The sequence below is a fragment of the Typopeltis vanoorti genome, chromosome 25 (assembly GCF_054136105.1).
Source record: "Typopeltis vanoorti isolate ZY-2024b chromosome 25, IOZ_Tvanoo_1.0, whole genome shotgun sequence".
NCBI lineage: Eukaryota > Metazoa > Arthropoda > Arachnida > Uropygi > Thelyphonidae > Typopeltis > Typopeltis vanoorti.
Window position 1 is genome coordinate 19,103,401 of NC_143573.1, and position 19,626 is coordinate 19,123,026.

General features: G+C 34.3%; 1 protein-coding gene across 1 annotated transcript in view; it reads left to right on the forward strand.

The window, feature by feature from the left end:
• Positions 1-19,626, forward strand: part of LOC150092583 (GTP-binding protein Di-Ras2-like) — a 138,858-nt gene that overhangs the window by 96,647 nt on the left and 22,585 nt on the right. The window contains exon 3 of the mRNA XM_090414671.1: positions 15,226-15,390. Coding sequence (XP_090270797.1) covers positions 15,253-15,390 — 138 coding nt within the window. The 5' untranslated portion in view covers positions 15,226-15,252. The remainder of the gene's footprint in view (positions 1-15,225; positions 15,391-19,626) is intronic.

Below are 19,626 nucleotides of genomic sequence, written 5' to 3' on the forward strand. Positions count from 1 at the left end.
AACCATCTACACAACAAACTTCGAACAATAACTGGCAAACTCTACAGATTAAAAGACATAGTTCCCATACGCCTAAAAACACTAATATACAAAGCACTATGCCAAAATATACTTAGATACGCTATAACAACGTATGCTTTCTGTGCACCCTACAAATTAAATAGATTAATGTCGCTACAGTACAAAATGATAAAACGAGAAAATAACGACCTTATAAACATTGCAATGGCAGAACACAAAATACTGACAGCAAAACATTTATGTCACTATGCAGCCTTGCTAAAACATTATTTCGATGCCGACTACAGGACAGTTAGAAATACATACCGTATAACAAGACCTCAGACTACTAATTATATCACATATAAATACAATAATCACTACGGAAAGCCCACACGAAACTTCTGCATCACAGGCATGATAAACAAATTACCTTTTGAATATAGAAACCTTACAAACTACAATAGCCTGAGAAGAGCTCTAAGGACATACTATGAACAAGAAACACGCACCCAAAATACCATACAAACTTAATGAAACACAATATATTCGTTCAGGCTTCTAGTTCAGCGATGCATCAATACATTCCAAGTTATTGTGTGTGTGTGTGTGTGTGTGTGTGTGTGTGTGTGTGTGTGTGTGTGTGTGTGTGTGTGTGTGTGTGTGCGCGCGCGCGTATTTCTCAGTCATAGATTTCATAGCTTCCCAACACAGCAAAAAAAAAAAAAAAAAACAATAAATAATAACCAACTGGTGTCATCCTCCATAAGCTTACATATAAGCTTCGAGGATGAAAGCATAGAAATTAGATACATCTCTTCCAAGATGTATCAAATGTAACCAAATGCATGTAATGTACGTATCACATGTAAACCAATGTAAGTAATGTATCATATGTAATCAAATGTATGTAATAACTGTAACAAAATTATGCAATATAGAGTGACTGTATCCATTGATATTGTATATATAGAGTGCAGAATTGCAAAGAAACATTTGTAATAATCATCATTATGAATATTATAATAATATACGTCGTAAACAGTAATTGTTATTATTATTATTTAAAAAAAAAACTTTATGTACGAGAAAGTATTTGTTATGCATAATTGTGTTCCTATAATGTACGTAATTTATCTGAGAAATAAAAAAAAATAAAAATAAAATAAAAATAAAATTATTAACAGAGTTTTTTTAATTATGAACTCTATAAAGATATATTTAATAAATTGGTTGTATTTTTGTGTTTTTTAAATAAACTAGTTTCATTTTGTCACAGATGGTTGTGCGCTTCTGAACTACTTGGACTATTGCTCTTATCAATATTACTAAATTCCAATCTCCTTCTCTGGAAATTTTTTCTTAGTAAATGTTTGAATTGTGTTGACCAATCACTGACTTAGCAGTTTAATCTAGAGATTAAATATATGGTCAGTTTAATCCATAGCGTTCTTAAGAATATTTCACCCTGTGATTTCCCAGAATCCTGTTAGGAAAGAACAGATCGCTGAGTATTGAATTTTCGATCATTTTGAAACACGTTTCTGAGACAACACAGGGTTTTTTGTGTGCTGCTATTTGTATTAATTAGTGAGTAAGAGCAGTTTCTATATCACATAAACAGAGCATTTGATTTTCAAATTTTATTATTATTTATTTATTAAATTTATTTTTCAGTTCATTTTTTGTGCATCAAGATTCTAGTTATTTTAGGGTAAAATGTCGAGTAAAAAAGTGGATGTTAGCGAGCATATCAAGTTATCGTTACTATTGATTGCCTCTACGTCTTAACTAAAGCTGGAATTATTATGCTTATTACTGCAACTTAAAAAAATCTAATCTGGAGTTGAATAAATCATAATAATTGTGCGATAAAGTTGGAAGTGAATTAATTATATATATATATATATATATATATATATATATATATATATATATATATATATATATATATATATGTCACCTTTACCATTTATGCCACCTTTACCACGAGTTGCCTTGGTCTTGCACTACCTGTAGGATCAGCTAGGCTTGCATCACTTGCAGGCGCAAACTTGACTTGTTTGTCTGTTTGCTTACTTGGGAAATGGAGTAAAACCAGGTTTAAAATTGCTTGGTATTTTTGACACACACACACACACACACATATATATATATATATATATATATATATATATATATATATATGTATACCAGGGAGGCATACTGTGCATGTTACTGCAAACTGAAACGTTTTATATTTATATTTAGGTCCATGTTGTAATTCCATAAATATAATGATTTTTGCTACGATTTTTATTACCGTAAAAAAAAAAAAAACAATCAGCTAACTCCTTTTTATTCCCGTAAACGGGGAGTAGGCGAGGCCATTTAGCCCTATCTAAGTTTTGGAGACTGAGTGGGCAGTTCAATCTCCACTGGTTCCAATCAGAGATAGATAACCCAAAGCTATCATTAATTAAGCGGTACACAGTGATGAGAGACGGCTCAAATGTGCCGCCATCTCGTGGTCCCTAACCCTAACACAATATATTTAACGTCTGAAATAATGTGGGTTCTACGGTCGATTTTCTTGAGTTTACGGGACGAAAAACCCGAGTTTCCGGGAGGAAAAACCCGCCTGCCCATGCCAGAGATCGACTAACTCGGGAACCGGTCGAAAAAAGGCTTAGAAAAATTTCCTCTAGTCGCCGACTAGACTCGAAACCAAGTCTTCCTTCGTGCGGCCAAGCGCCGTGGTGTGCAAAACGCCACATCCACTGAGGTACACCGTAAATTCAAAATTTTATTTTAGTGAGAATATCTGAACTTTACAGTTGATGAAGTTTCTATTTTTACCTTGATTAGCAAGTTTAATTTGATTGCATTTAATATTTTTTAAAATAACTTTTATCCTTATGCTAAATTATTACCATATCTTTTAATATTTTTTCGGTATTCAGAATTTTTGTAGCAACTTTGATCATTTTCAGTGTTGAATGAATAAAAAATTATTTAAGAAGCAACTTGCACCAAAATAAAACAAGTGACCTGTAGTTATTATGCATTGAATCAGTTCAAATTCAATTAGTTCAAGAAAAAGAAATTAGTTCAAATTTAAATTTGAACTAATTTCTTTTTCTTTTTTTTAATGCAAATATTGTATACCAATGTTGTATTGTGTTATTAAAATTAGTTATTATGTAAATGTTGACTTTTATTTTCAATAAACTAAAAAAAAGTGCTTATTTTTGAGGGCTCATAATGATGTTGCGCCTCGTGCCTCCAAAAGCATAAATATGGCCCCGGACACTGCCTGCTTGTAATGCTAGCGGTGAACGCTCATACTTAAACGCGTTAAAAATATTTACAGAATTCGTTAAGTCAGATGCATTTGAGAAATTTGTCAATTATGTTCATAGAAAATGATATTGCTGAATTATTAGATTATAAATGTATGATAGATAAGTTATATAGTTATAACTTATAAGGTATATATAATTGATAAATACTTCATTAAGTAAATGAATGATGTATTAAAATAAATAAAAATTTATTTATGAATTACTGAATAGTTTAAAGTCCATATTTTTTATAATTAAGTTTATTTTTATTTATAAATATTTCAGTTACTGGATTTTGAAAATGGATAAAAAGAAATCGGGTTTTCAATATCGCAAACGTAAAGCGAAAATGGAAGAAAGATTGAAAAAACAAGAAGGTGCAGTTTTAAAATATCTTTGCCGAGAAGATCGTAATCGCATACAAGAAGAAAATCTTCAAGATTATTTGTAGGAAAATTCGTCCGTAGTTTCGATTAATGAATTGGAGGAGAATTCTACAGATACCGAAAATTGGATTAAAACATCGAAGGGGAAATCTACAGATCATATGAGTATTGTTGATTCTGAAGCTGGTTGTTCTACAGATCCAATCATAAAAGGATTTGATTTTACAAATTTAAATTATAATGATCCAGCAACTTGATGTCCTGTAAAATTTTCCAATACCAATCAATTACGTCAACTATTAGTTGAACATGGACCTGAACAGATTCATAATTTTGATTTTCCGAAAGATAACAATAATAGAAGTTTTCAATGACTCATTATACTCAAAGACTATTTAACGGCGAGACAATGCTGCGTTTGTGGTTACTGTATTCAAAATCCACGGATTCTGCATTTTGCTTCTGCTGTTTATTATTTGATCAATGGCGGATTAACCTTGCTGATTCTGGATTAAGAGACTGGAAAAAATGCTTCTTCTATTTTAGCTGCGCATGAAAAAAGTCAAAGACAAGTTGAAAATTACCATAAGTGGAAAGAATTAGAAATTCGAATAAAGGAAAAGAAAACCACTGATGAAGAGAACTTGCTAGTTATTAGAAAAGAGGAGAAACATTGGGTGCAAGTATTAGAACGACTCTTTGCTTAAGTTCAGACGTTAGCTATTCAAAATGTATCATTTCGAGGAACAAATAAGACATTGTTTTCGCATGGAAACGGAAATTTTTTGAAATTTGTCGAATTTCTAGCCAAGTTTGATTCAATAATGAATGAACATCTTCGAAGAATAAAAGATAAAGATACATATGTGCATTATCTTGGAAAAGATATTCAAAATGAAATAATAAACATCTTCGCCAATGCGATAAAAAAGAAAATTTTAGAATCTGTTGTGGCCGCAAAATATTTTTCCATAATTATTGACTGTACGTCCGACATTGGTCACACGGAACAAATGAGTATAGTACTTCGATTCGTAGACACTAGTAATAGCACGGCTTCTATAAAAGAACACTTTTTGGAATTTATAGAAATAAAAAATACCACTGGAGAATTTTTATCAAATGAAATACTAGGAACTCGAGACAAATTTTCATTACCAATACAAGATTTACGAGGTCAAGGATACGATAACTCTAGTAATATGAAAGATGATGTAAAAGGTGTACAGCGACGAATTTCAAATATTAACCTGAGAGCAATGTATGTACCCTGTAGTTCACCTTCATTAAATTTAGCAGTGAATTGCACTGCTAATACTTTAGATGCCACAGCATTTTTTGACGCGGTACATCGTCTATATGTATTTTTTTCCGATTCGACTCGTCGATGGGAATACCTCAAAAGACACATTAAGTAAATTTAGACTCAAACCAGTCATACACGATGGGAGAGTCGAATTGACTCATTAAAGCCCCTAAGATATAATTTGTCCGATGTTTGCGAAGCACTGCAAGAAATATCTCAAGATGATAGTTTATGTGGATTAAGTGGAAATACCATGAAATTAGAAGCAAGTAGTTTTCTTAAAACTTTAAGGAAGTTCAAATTTATCGCATTCTTAGTAAAGTGGTATAATATACTTTTTGAAATAAACTTTACAAGTAAACAACTTCAGAATACGAGCCTTGATATAAATGATGCCATAAATTGTATTAATAATACAAAGAATTTCTTAATGAAAATCTGAAATGAGGATGAATTTGAAAAGATGTTAACAGATGCGGAAAAAATCGCTGAGGTGTTAGGTGTAACGCCTATTTTTGAACAAGAAACAGTTAGACTTAGAAAAAAAAAGTAACAATTTGTTTATGAAGCAGAGGATGAATTCATAACAGATTTTAAACAAAAATGTAAGGTAGATTTTTATTTTTCAATTATTGATACCGCAATTGCACCTGTCGATGAAAAATTCAAGCACATGTCTACAATTAACGAAAAGTTTGGTTTTCTTTTAAAGATATATGAATTTCAAAAAATTATTTCAGCAGAATTGCTTAAAAATGCTTGATATTGGAAAATTATTTAACACATGATAATTCTAGAGATATTGACAGAACAGATTTATGTAGTGAATTACAAATAATAGCAAGGCGAATTCCAGAAAATACTTCCTCATTAGATGTCCTGTCATACATATGCAAAAATAATTTAGAAAATAGTATTCCAAATGTGTTTATTGCTCTGAGAATTTTTTCGACATTGCCAGTATCGGTAGCAAGTCCAGAAAGGAGTTTCTCGAAATTAAAACTTACAAAAACTTACACTCGCTCTACGATGGCTCAGGAACGATTCACTGGTCTAGCAGTAATATCTATAGAGCATGAAATTGCATCTACAATCAATATAGATGAATTAATTCAAAACTTTGCCAAAGCAAAAGCTCGAAAGATTAATTTTTCATAATTTTTGTATCTAAGATGTAATAATTTTCTTGCTATTACAGATATTAGGAGTAATCATATAAGTATAAACATTTATATATAAATTTTATATATAAATGTTCATAATGATATTATTTTTATAAATGTCCACATGTGTAGGTGTACGTGTGCTTGTGTGAGTATGATATATATATATATATATATATATATATACAGCAATCCCTCGATTAGTGCGCTCTTTAAAACAGGAGCATTAATCGAAAACGCGCTAATCGAATATAATAACCTATGGGAAAAAGTATAATTCGTTCCTCAAATTTCTTTTTTGAACCTTAATTTTTTCATAAAAAAATTCAAAGACAATAAAACATATTCAGAATATAAATTTCATTATTCCACTTCTTAACAAAGAATTGAGCTAACGTAGTTTGGTGGGCATTTTGTTTCTCTTTTTTCATACAACTAAGTAGAAGAGGCAATATGGCCCTATTGCCTCTTCTACTCTTCTGCAAATTTTACTGCTTCTCTCTTCATCAGGGTCAGCCTCTGCATTGCTGCTTAAAAACTTCGCTTGTACGAAAAATATTATAAGCCGCCATTTGTTGTAATCGACTTGCAGGCAATTTTTATGATCGGCCATAAACAGCGGTTATTATCTTTCCCGATTGTTGAAAGATTTCGATGTGTGAAAATTAGCAATAATTCGTGAATATTTCCATGTTTAAAAATATGCCATATGGTCACTGACATTTGCTACACAGATGTCATTTCCTGTTTTGAGAACAGAGGATATGCCACCCATTGTTATAATCCGCTTGCAGGCAATCTTTAAGACCGATCATAAACAGCGGTATTCTCTTTCCCAAATGTGGAAAGGTTTTGATGAAAATTAACGATACACAAATGTTATTAGGTGTTCTGGGTCCGAGCTTTTCGACATATTCTCGAATGTTATTCTCCTCAGAATATTTCCACTATAAAATATTTATTCATAAAAAATGCTTAGAAAACTAAAATGACAAATTCCAGGAACTTCTCGCGGTACACAGTTTGGAAAACCCTGGTATACATAGTTATGTACATAGAAGTAGTATAGTATACCATTGAAAATAACTTTGTAAAATGTTTTAAATTGGTAACTAAATTATTTCATTCTGGCGAGTGATTTTTTAAAATAGTTAGCCATAAAAATGTATAGACAGAATTTTTTTTTAAATCTGTAACATTTATTTTTAAAATGTATATAGGCGCATTAATCGAATTTGGGTATCGAAAAAAAATGACGCACTAATTACTGCATAGAGACAATGTACAGGGGCGCCTAAATTTTCTTTGCCGAGGGGCGTCAGATACTCTAGCATCGGTCCTGTGTATAGTAGTTCCTTTTTAGTAGTTAAATTTGACTTAATTCTTAATCTCGTATGTAAAAAAAAAAAAAAGCAAATTAGGTACTGAGGCGAAAAGTTGGCTGAAATTTAAAAAGAAAGTATTTCAATGATATTTTTTTTAATAATTAGTGATATTGTTGTTACTATGGTGATACAGAAGGAAGTTGACATTTAAGCAGTAAACAATTATGTCAGACAGGCAGGCGTCTCTAACTGCAGCCAATCTGTTACCTCCTTACAACTCCGGTTCGTATTTTTTTTTTTTTTTTTGCTTCTTACGAATGAAAATGTTTCATCAAATACATCACTCATTTTTTTAAACAAAAAGGGTAAAAGTCCACCATTAATTGGTTTAGACTGATCGAATGAATGAACTGTAAAAATATTTATTTCCTTTTTTTCTTGTTTTTAAATTACATTTAGAGTTTCAGCATGGTGAGCAGTGTCTCCTTGATTTATATAAGACAGTCAATTCTTTGATATCAAGTGACTTATGATCACGGAAGTAACTGAATTTCTTCCCATATAAATCAATCATAAGTCAATTACGAATTCCGCGGAAGCAAGACCAGCTACTAAAAGTAGACGATGTACACAGGTCAGGCGACCACTTTACTCAAAATAGCAAAACTCAACTAGATATTTTTTTTTTTTAAAAAAAAAAGGAAAACATATGGAAGTGTTATACAAAATCAATAAAGAACGCCAGCAGTAATAACGAGAACAAAATGAAATAAATACGTCTAAATATTGACCGATAACGGAATCAAAGATGAAAATACATAAAACATCGAAAGGGTTAAAGCGCTAAAAAGTCAAAAAAAAAATGTCCCTAGAACTACACAAATGACAAACATCGCACAAACGATTCTAAATTATGTCCTGGATTCGTCACACCATAAAATCAATGAGAAATACTTCTCGTCACTGTGCAACTTCTTATTAAATGTTCTCTTTGAAGTGGAACATATGCACTCTACAGTAAATTTCACCCACTCATTAAACATTATGGTAAATGTTTAAAGCGAGCATTCGCTGGAATTCAAGCAGAGGATAATCACATATTCATCTCTCTCTGATAACATCTCTACTTCATAGCTGTCCGTATATCCAGCCTTTCGACAAGTCGCCGAAGTTAGCCCCATCGTTCACTAGATGTCACTGTTGGAATACACCAAGTTACATGGTCATAGATAAGTCTGAGTTAAACGTGCCGCCCACGCTTCTCCAACCCGGGGATATCGCCAAGGAGCATCCTTTTGCTTTTCATTATTCCTTGGATGCGAGTATCGTACACCTGCAAATTTCAAGATCTGTTTCGCAGAATTTCCATCACAGGTAGATTGACCATAGTTTTATTGAATCCTTGTTAATTATTGATGTATTTATTACCACTAATATATCTAGCTTTGAGAATCAATATCAAATGAATGTTACAAGCTGCCTCGTCCTTACAAAGCAAATGAAATAGTTGCCTAGCAACCTTTGTATCCAGGTGGTTTGTAGAGACTTATTTTGCTGTGTTTATATTCAGTGATAAACGACATAACGCGCTCGCTTGCTTCTTCCGTTATTTCTTCGCATTGTATTGCAGCAACGCGAGCCATACATTGCTACTCTTAAAAGAGTACACACGACTTCAACAAATATATATAATAGATGAATTATTATTAAACTCAGTTTATATTCGATTTTGTGTCAGCTAAATTATTTAAATGTCTAATTTTGCAGTAGATCTACCACGAAGTTAATGTAAAGCGCTAGAATAATAAATCTTGCGTCAATAAGTTTGTGCATACGATTCGATAGTGGCTTGAATTCAAGCCACTGTTCTTTAAAATACTAAGCAGAACAATAACTAAAGCAAATTTATTTCGAATTTTATCCGCATAACAAATGATTAAAAAACTGTGATAAACGTTTAGAGTGTGATAGAATGTGAAACACTTCAGTAATTGAGAATTAAAATTCAGTGGAGTTTTGCAATAAATCACTACACGCTACAGCAATGCTTACGTGTACGTTATCCCAAAGAACGGTGGTAATATTAATTCCTTGTCATTTGAATATGAAACTGCATTTGTATAATCATGTTTAAATCAAAATCCGAATGGTTTTTTTTCCTTTTATTGTGAACGATAACTATGTTTAATGTTAACTACAATACATGGAAATGTTTGCTGAGACAATCCATTGGAATACATTCAAATGAAAGTCTCCGATTCATTTATTTCATTGGGGAAAAAAAAAGTTAAACTTGATCTGTCTTTCTTTCTAAGCAGAAAGAAATAATAACTAAAGAAACCTCCTGGGAACTTGCAACAGCTTATAGTTGTAGCGATGGATTAGTACAGAACTAATTAAGATCACAAGGCCTTTTTTTTAAATAATGATCACTCGGAAAAAGGATGTAAAGCTGGTGCGTTAGTATAATACTGGTCACAGTTTGAGATCAAAGAGAAACTAATTGGCATTTGTAATGAATAACAGTAGGTTGTAATCCTTGGGAAGTTCTGTAAAAAGAAGGCTGTTTTAGAAGTGAATCTTGGTCACAAAAACAGAGGAAGAAAGCCAAACCCTTTTTTTATATTAAAAAAAGAAAAACTACTTGTCGTGATTATTCAGAAATGTCTCAGATTTTTTTTTATATTAACAACCCACAATCATGGAAAAAAAAAAAAAAACTTCGAAAAACTACTTGAATACAAATAGAATCCATTTGTCGATTTCCTGATATGGTGATGTGCCTAAAACAAAGGTTTTTTTTTTTTTTTTGTTATTATAGGAAGGCAGGTCGGTGATGTGCTGTGGGACATTCTGTAGAAGAGGGGGAAGGGAGAAAACCGGCACTCCTGGAAAAGTGATGCCATTATTTATGGATGACCCACAGTTGCACCGAACTTTTCCACGGTAGATGTCAAGCAAAACAGATACAGATTTTTTTTTTTTTAAATCATTTTCAATCATAAATTTTCACTGGATCAAACTACTGTGGTCATTTTCTACAGAAATACCAAAAGGAGGTGTGAAGTACATCATGTGAAGATTTAGAACTGATACGGAATGACAATCTTCACAAATCATTAATGCAAGAGGCAAACAAGTGCTATGAAGGAGGCTTGCTGTCTTTAAATGTTGAAGTAAGAACCAAAGTTAAGCAGAAATTGCACCAGCGATCTTAGATGGAAAAGCAACATTAGTTCGAACAGTCTTGGCACACTTGCTGGAAAATACAATAACGATTGAGAGTTTAAAGAGAATGGATATTAGCGCTCCACTATATTAATAGTTATTTTGATCAGAACCTTGTTAAGCATGTCAGTGAATAACAGCATCTTAAGTTAGGGGGGGGGAAGATAAAAATTACAGAGGGAGTCAGCCAAATTACTATTAATAGGGATTTAAAAATGACATGTTAATTTTTAAAGTCAGTTTGGAAATGTATGATTAGCAAATGTCACACTATAAGAAAGAGGTAATTAAGTGAAGACCAATAAGCTAAGCAGAAGAAGGAACGTCCACATAAAATGAAATAATTGAGAAACATGAAAATATTAATAAAAGTAATGCTTTCGTATGTTACGGTGGACTTTCATTTAATGTCAACCAAGGAATTCGGTCGTCAGATCTAGATTTGTGGTCAAGCAAGTCCTCTCCTTCCCCGCCCCACTCATCACACGACAGCATTGGGGCAACTTTCCAAGAATGTTAATTTCCTTACATGTTTGCTTGTATTTATCTCGTTTTGGATTTCAGTGTTCATCCCGTAATTCAAATAGTGACCAGACTTCAAGAGCCCCTAGAGTTATGAGCTATACCGTCAGAAAATATATATAAATATATATGAAAAAGGAAATTCAATTTTTTCCAAACAGTTTAAAAAATCTGGAAACTTAGCTTCATGTGCTTACAAAATGAACTAAGATTTAAAATGAAAACTATAAAACGTTTTCACTTTTATTCAACTATCGTAAAAATAACAGGGACTTACATTTCTCTTTATATATTCCTCATCCCCCCCCCCCAAAAAAAAAAAACATTACGTATTGGGGGAAAAAATGTCAGTTTTACTTAGTAGCAGGAGAGGCTCGTGCATAGGCACTGTGGAACTGCAGCACCCCCAATATTTCTCGATACATAAATATATTTATTAATTTATTTATATTTGCTTGTAATATTTAATTTTATCATCAACAGTCCTATACAATTCTCTTATTTTGTATAAAAAATAATAAAAATCCATCTTGTAGCACTTAGGAGGGCGAAAGACGCTAGCAGCACTGTGTTTACCACAGTGTCATATTGCTACGCCCGCAAGCATATGACGTCATAGTGAGATGCAATCTATTAGCATAATGGGGCACTGTCCGTCGATCAGTTCCACTGTTGTTTATATGCAGTTTGCGCCAGTAGTAGAGTGCTTATCGTGTTTACTCCGTCTCTTTAAATATTTGGACATTACAATTAAAGACAACATTTGATATAGCTTTTATTTTAGAACGTTATTGGGGTTATGATAATAGATTTTATTTTTTTAAGTAATTTTGAATTATACCAAACTGTATAATTTTATCAATAATAAACAATATTTTTTCATGTTTAATTTTTTTTTTAATTTTTACCATAATTTTGATATTTTATCCAAACACGTATACACTGTACTTACAATGTGTAAAGTTGCAGCACCCCCTACGATTTCAAGCCACGAGCCGCCACTGCTTGGTAGACAAGGAAAAACAGTCTGTGGACAGGAAATTGCTTCAGAAGATATATTTGAAGTGCCACTCACCCTAATGGATCTACTGTAGGCGAATCATCATCCAACAAGGAATTAAAACCTCTTGAGGATACAGATCACACAAACAAAAAAGGAAGGGGGGGGGGAGTATGAATGCTTGAAAATATGCTCTGAAATATACTCACAGCAAACAGCCAATTTTTGAAATTAATTCCGAAAGAATAATAACAGAATTTTATGATTGTCAAAGAAAACTGATAATAATGAGGATTTTTTATACGTATAACTGATCAATTTGTTTTGGGGAAAAATGCAATGATATACCCTGAAATTAACAATTAATATTGCAATCACCACAGATTACTAAAACCCACATGTGCGGGTTTTAGTATTATCAATGATAGTTTATAATCTGCTTTAGAGATTTGTTGGAGGAAACTTATGCAGTTGAGTATTACCAGATCCCAATGTCTCGGGTAGTAAATGGACGTTGTATTTGGAAAGGTTAGATTGTTTTAAAATATTTTTAAAATTACTTACGATTTTAAAAATATATTACGATTATAGGTTTCTAATTTAAAACTGAGGTAGCAAAGATTTTCGTTACTCGATGGGAGACCACAACTGCCAATCTTGGGATTGAAGAGTTACGTGTTTGGTATCGAGGGCAGTCTTTTAGGATTAATTATCTAAAGCTTAAACCACTTCCGATACAACTGTGCTATTGATTACAACTTTTCGTCAGTATGATTTATGCATTTTACACACACACACACACACACACACGCACGCACACAAGGTGTTTCAGAATGTCCATTACAAACTTCTAGGATATGTATGGGGGATCAGGTTTTAATTAGCAAGAAATGTCCCCAAACGTGCCGGTGCAAAGATAGAGGTCGAAAACGTTTCCAGGTCTATGCCGACAGGAGTTCAGCCATTGGTATGGATCAGGGCAATTATATTAGGAGAAAAAAAGAGAGGGGCGGAGTCCATAAAAAACCCAAATGATGATAATACAGTGTCGCATTGACGCACATCAATAGCACATTATATTACTGCACAATGGCAAATTACATGAATGCTGACTATGCCAAATGATTTTAATGTAATGGGAAGCCTGCACGTCGGTTGTACATAAAGTGTCCACATCATCCAACTCCGTCGCACATCCTGCTTGCCAACGTGAATCAGCGGTTACGGGAAACAGGCTCCTTCAATACCAACAGGCATAGCTGTCCACAGCCATGCCTGTTGGCATTGAAGGAGCCTGTTTGGAGCTCTAGCTCCAAAGACTCGCTGTACCCAGACTTCGAGGAGATGCTTCGTCGAGTTGAGGAGAACCCTTCTGTTAGTACTCGTGGCATTGCACATGCCAAGAGCCCTCCAAGGCTTCATTCCAGCACTTGGCGGGCTCTGTACGCCGATTAGCTCCGCCCCTTCCAATATCAGAAGGTTTAAGCACTGGCCCCAACCGACTTTGCACCACGGGTTGGGTTCTATAAGTGGTTCAAGTCAACATTGGAAGAAGAGCGTAGATTTCCAGAACGTGCTCTTCAGTGATGAAGCTGTTGGTATGGATCATTTGATCATGTGAAACTGCCTGTTCTAGTGAATAGGCATGTGAAACTGCCAAATGAGAGACATTTGGCCCAGAGAAAACCCTCACCGACATGGATGCCAGAACACTTTCGCTGTCAACATGTGGGTAGGGATCGTTGGTGATGAGTTGATCGGACCGTATCTTCTTCTACCCCGCCTGAACGGCACCATATATTTGATGTTCCTGCAAATAACACTACCACAGTTCTTGGAAGATGAGCCATTACACGTTAGGCAACACATGTGGTTTCAACACGACGTGCGTCACCACACTTCCCACGTGACTTTCGACACCACTTCCCCCAAATGTTTGGTGGGCAATGGATTGGCAGAGGTGACCCAGTAGTAGCCTGCACGTTCACCGGACTCAACTCCATTGAACTATTTTATCTGGGAGGACACATGAAATCTCGTGTACTAAACACCTGTGGAGTCGCTAGAAGATTTGTTGGCAAGGATACTTACCGCAGCGGGCGAGATCCAAACCATGCCAGGCATTTTTGAAAAAGTGAGCCGGAACTTGCTATGCAGGTGTAATGTATGCTGCGAAGTTGGTGATAGCAACTTCAGGCACATTTTTATAAATATTTATAAAATTAAAATGTAATTCACCCTGTGTCTGATGTTATGTTCTTTGTGATGTGCACACGAAATGTTTTCGATTTATACCATTGTAAAGGCTTGTTTGTGGACATGGGTTGCTATCAAAACCTGATCAATCCTGTCCCCCTATATACCCTAGAAGGTTGTAATGGGTTCTGAAACACCCTGTATATATAATTCTAACATCATCAACTGACTATAACCTGTAGTGTGGTGTAGAAAGCTATCTTAGAATTTACAAAAAAAAGTATTTTCAAGTAAGTCTTCTTTGTCTGAATTCCTCTCCTTGATGTGTGTGATCTTCGTTTGAATTTTAGGTATCAAAATTCAACAATTTTTTCTAAGCCTTTCTTCGACAGGTTCCCAAGTTAGTTCAATCTCTGTCACGAGCAAGCGGGTTTTTTTCTCCTGGAAACTCAAGAAAATCGACCGTATAACCCATACTATTTCCGACAAGAAGCATAGTGGGTTCCTATCAGAATTAGATACCAAGAGATGGTAGTACTTGTTTGCCCATCTCTTCATCAGTTGCCACCTATAATTAGTGATAATCTTGGACTATCTATCCCTCATTGGCTACTGGTGGAGATTGATAAAAGCTAGGTAGGGTTAAAAAGGCCTCACCGACTTCCTATAAGGGAATAAAAGCCATTAGCTGATTATATTATTATTATTAAAAATTTAAGTGGAAAAATAACCCAACATCATTAATTTCAAATGAATGATTTTTATTTTTATTTCAGGAATCGGCTATTACAGCACGGACTATCATGCCGGAACAGAGCAATGATTATAGGGTGGTTGTTTTTGGGGCAGGAGGGGTTGGCAAAAGCTCTCTTGTCCTCAGGTTTGTTAGAGGAACTTTTCGAGAGAGCTATATCCCTACCATAGAAGACACCTACAGACAGGTAAGTTAAAATAAAATGTTAACGATTTTATATCCGGACTGTTCTTAAGAGGATAGCGCTCTCATTTCAGAAAGAGGTGGTTCTGAATATAGTTCCATGATTCATTCATATAACCAAGCAAACACCTTGTAGTAGAGTTATATCTATAGGAATCTTATTGTAATGCTAATTTAGGAATTTTTACATGGAGCAACACGCTTTCAAATCAGTTTTTAATTAATATGTCCAGAACACTAGCTGAAAGTACTTTTAAAAAATTGAAATATTCCGAGAAGGTCATAGAAAGTCATAAGTTTGGGTTTCTAAGCCTGTTTCTAATTTCTCCAAAATGACGTGTCGCTAGTTTCGCATACGGAACCGAACCAGGTGCTAACTATCGGCACATTTTCGACCAGCAGAGGAAAATTATGCCATTCAGAATCCCTCTAGGAAATGTCTGGCAGGTGGATGTATCTATAATGTTTCCTCAACTGCCACATACCACGTTCAGGCAATTCCATGGACACGAGACTGAGTATCTACTCTTTAACCCTCCTCCAATACCACCATTAAATGATGATAATTCAGCTGAGATTATGAAAAACTTCTATAAAAAAAAATTCGAAAGCAATCGAGAAAAATTTCTGCGTCTACAATACAGCATAAAGTATGTGGCATTAACATCAATACCACCAATTCCAGACAGCGTGATCTAAATTCCTGTTTTGTTAACTATCTCAACTTGCAGCTCTCGATTTTGATTGGACAAACTACACTATTCATTTACAAGCGTGCGCTTGTATACATTAGCAATCCAATGTTTCGTGACAAACAAATCTGAAATGTTTTCTTTTTTTTTTTTTAATCTTCTCTGACTCAAAACTCCTTGTTCCATTCTGTATTGTTCATCTGCCATGTCCACTGCTTTCCAGATTCTTAAAATCACACTAATTCATTTTTTTTTGTTTATCTGTGAAGATTGATTTTCTACAATCCAGCTTCAAAACAGATGGTATATTCTACTAATGTCCACAATCGTAATGGCTTTCCCTTTTCCAATTCTGCCAACCAAACAGCAAAATATGCTGAAGTATTTGCTGTAAGCAATGATTTAATACATGTCATCCATCTACCCATCAGAATACTAGATAATCTTCAGCAACACTGACCTTATCTTAACATTTCTCCTTATAAGTGTACTGTACTGTACATACTATATTATCTCCCTAATCTAGACCATAATGTCCTGCAAGATATCCCTCCCCCACTCTAAAAGTGAGCTCTTAAGCTTGTGTCCATTTGTTGGAACTAAATAAGTAGGTCAACCTTGGAGACTTCCACTCTTCTTTTCCCTGATCAGACTAGAGTTTTCACTTACCAATCCAAAATATAAATAAATAAAAATTCGTTATCAACATTGTCTTTACCTTAGTGCTCTCTCTTTCTCTCTAAAATAATGGAGAAAGCCATTAACCATACATTTTTCCACCAGTTCGGACTCCCGCGAACCTCCTCGTCTACATCACAAAAGAAGTGGGCGATGCAGGAGGGGAACATCACCTGCCGACGTCGTATCACCCATAAGCGAGCAATATGATATCGTCATAAAAGGAAAGCAGAGATCTACACAGTTTCTTTCAACATTTCTAGGAAATTTGATCAGGTATAGCTTCGAGGAGTGCACCATTAAAAAAGGAAACAAACTGCGTCTTATGGTCTGCCATCAACCCTTTGTGATTGGTTGGTCTGTTTTATATTCCCTGCGTGCCATGGTAAATAGCTCAGGATTTCTTCACCATTACAGTAGCATTGACACTTCTCTTCTTTCACGTTTTTATTTTACATATAAATAGTTCTCTCTAAATTCAAAGACTATGCACATTACATGCACTTATTCTACTCATAGCTTTAATTGCGTCGTGTATATTTCAACATGTATATATATACATATATACACACACACACCTTGTAATGGCATGTGGTGCTCTATGAGTGGCTCAAACTGAGAAAAACGTGCCAAATCCACGAAATGCTAAAACTTGTTTTCGGAGATGAAACAATAATCAGAAGTGGTTTTCCAGGTCGAAAAGTGGAGTGGCATCAGTTTGTTGGTTGGTTGACAGCAATACAGCTAAAGACTTGTACATTGTTAATTACGTGCGTTCTTCAATTGGTTTGTCAGTTTTACGAGTTATGAAAACGACTTTCCGAGAGGATACTAGAGACTGGCTAGTCCACCTTCGCTTGAAAGGCTCTAATGGTTTCTAGTATCACAAACTGGATTCGAACCCACGTCTTTCCAAACTATGGGCAAAAGCTTCGAGAAGTCTTTGGAACTGCGTTATGGAAGCATTCGTGACTTGTTCATGATGGAAGTTGGGAACCCGAAGAAAAACATATCTATTCAGGGTATTCTGCAACATAATAATCAGCAATATTTTCCGGACTTCTTTAAAAAGTTATGCGATAACAAATATTCGACTCGTTGTACACCAAGTTGCAAAGTAACTACTTTGGAAATACAACATGGAACAGCAAGTAAATTCCTCCGTCACAGGGAGGGGTATACAATTTTTGGTTGCAAGTCTTATACAGTAGAGAGGGGAATTACAACCTTAAAGAAACCAAATCATTTGTGATCAACTATATTTGCAAACAAAAGAGCCACACATTGCCTATCTGATCAAAAAAATAATAAAAGAAACACGCCATTTATATAATAAAAGAAACACGCCGTCTATATTTATAGTATCGATATCACAATAAAACTTCGTAGATTCAGCACTCGTCGTGTAAACGATATCAAGACTGTGGAATGTAGATTATGAGGACAAAATGCCAGCACATAGATTTTAAGATAATAAATTATGATTATTTTGGGGCCTATAATATAGAAATAGTGAGTCAATAAAAACGTGGAAGGTGGAAGGTTATATTTATTAATTGCGTTCTACGTTTTTTTTTTTTTTTTTCTGGGAGGATAGGGCAAGGCAAACTAGATCTTCTATCAGAAGGGGGGGGGCTAACCTACCTTCAGTTTATAAGTGTTCCTTTCATCATAGATGACTGACAACAGCGTAACACCACTATTAATAAGTTGGTAGATCAGATTTGGCTGAAATAAAAAAAAAATAGTACTGAGAATGAAGAAACCAGTGGCGCAACCAAAAGGGGGGCCAAGGGGCCCTGGCACCCCCAAAGAAAAGGAAAAAACACTAGAAAAATTTCCAAAAATCTTTTCCTAATTAAAATTCATTTTTTTTTTTATTTATGTTGTGTGCTACTTATGAATTAGCGATCACTGCAGAGCTCAGTTATAGGTCATATGTGATGTGTAGTGTGTATTCGCAAAACATCTACTCAACTCGCCCCCCCCCCCCAAGGTTAAATTCTGAGCTCGGCCGCCTCCAAGATTAAATCCTGAAATCCTGAGTGCGCAACTGGAAGAAACGGAACTATTTACGTATGAAATTAATGAAAACAAGACGTATAAATAGCAGATATAATATATATTATATTAACTGTAGAGCTAATCGCATTTTCGTTGATATTTCTGCTTTACTAATACTTGATACTACGGTGTATCTCGCTGTCTTCGCTCTCTCACCTTACAATAGACTAATGCATTTTTGTTTATCATTGCGACAAATAATTTCTTGACTAAATGGTCACAAGTGACTATCTCTACTCAACTATGCATTATGTTCTGACTGCTGAGAAAAGTTGATTGCATTATTTTCATTATTCAATTCTAGTAGCTGTAATTAAGGACAAAACAAAATGAAAAAATACTTTGCTGTAGTGAGAAACAGATTACCACCAACAAATGTAAAGCTATTTAAGTTAAAATAATGGCATCTTATATACGATGTGATTATTTTAATTGTAAATGAAATAATTAATAATATGTAATATTCTGATATTTGTTCAGAAGTAATAAGTGAGCTATTGTATTATATCATATTAATAATCATTTGTTAAAGTGAACAGATTGAACAAATTACTTCGCTTATTACGATATATGATTCGTTGTTATTGATATACCAACTACGTTGTAGCTCCAAGCACTCCTCAGTCAAGTTCCTGCTCTTCAAAAGTACTCTTCTGTAAAGTATAAACACTGGAGTCTTCTGCGCTAAGGAAACCCCTTATTTGAGAATAAACAACCATTGATATAACACCACATTTCAAGATAGGCTTAAAATAATTCTCAAATTTCTGGAAGCTGTACGGCGCATTGCGCAACCGTGTAATTCA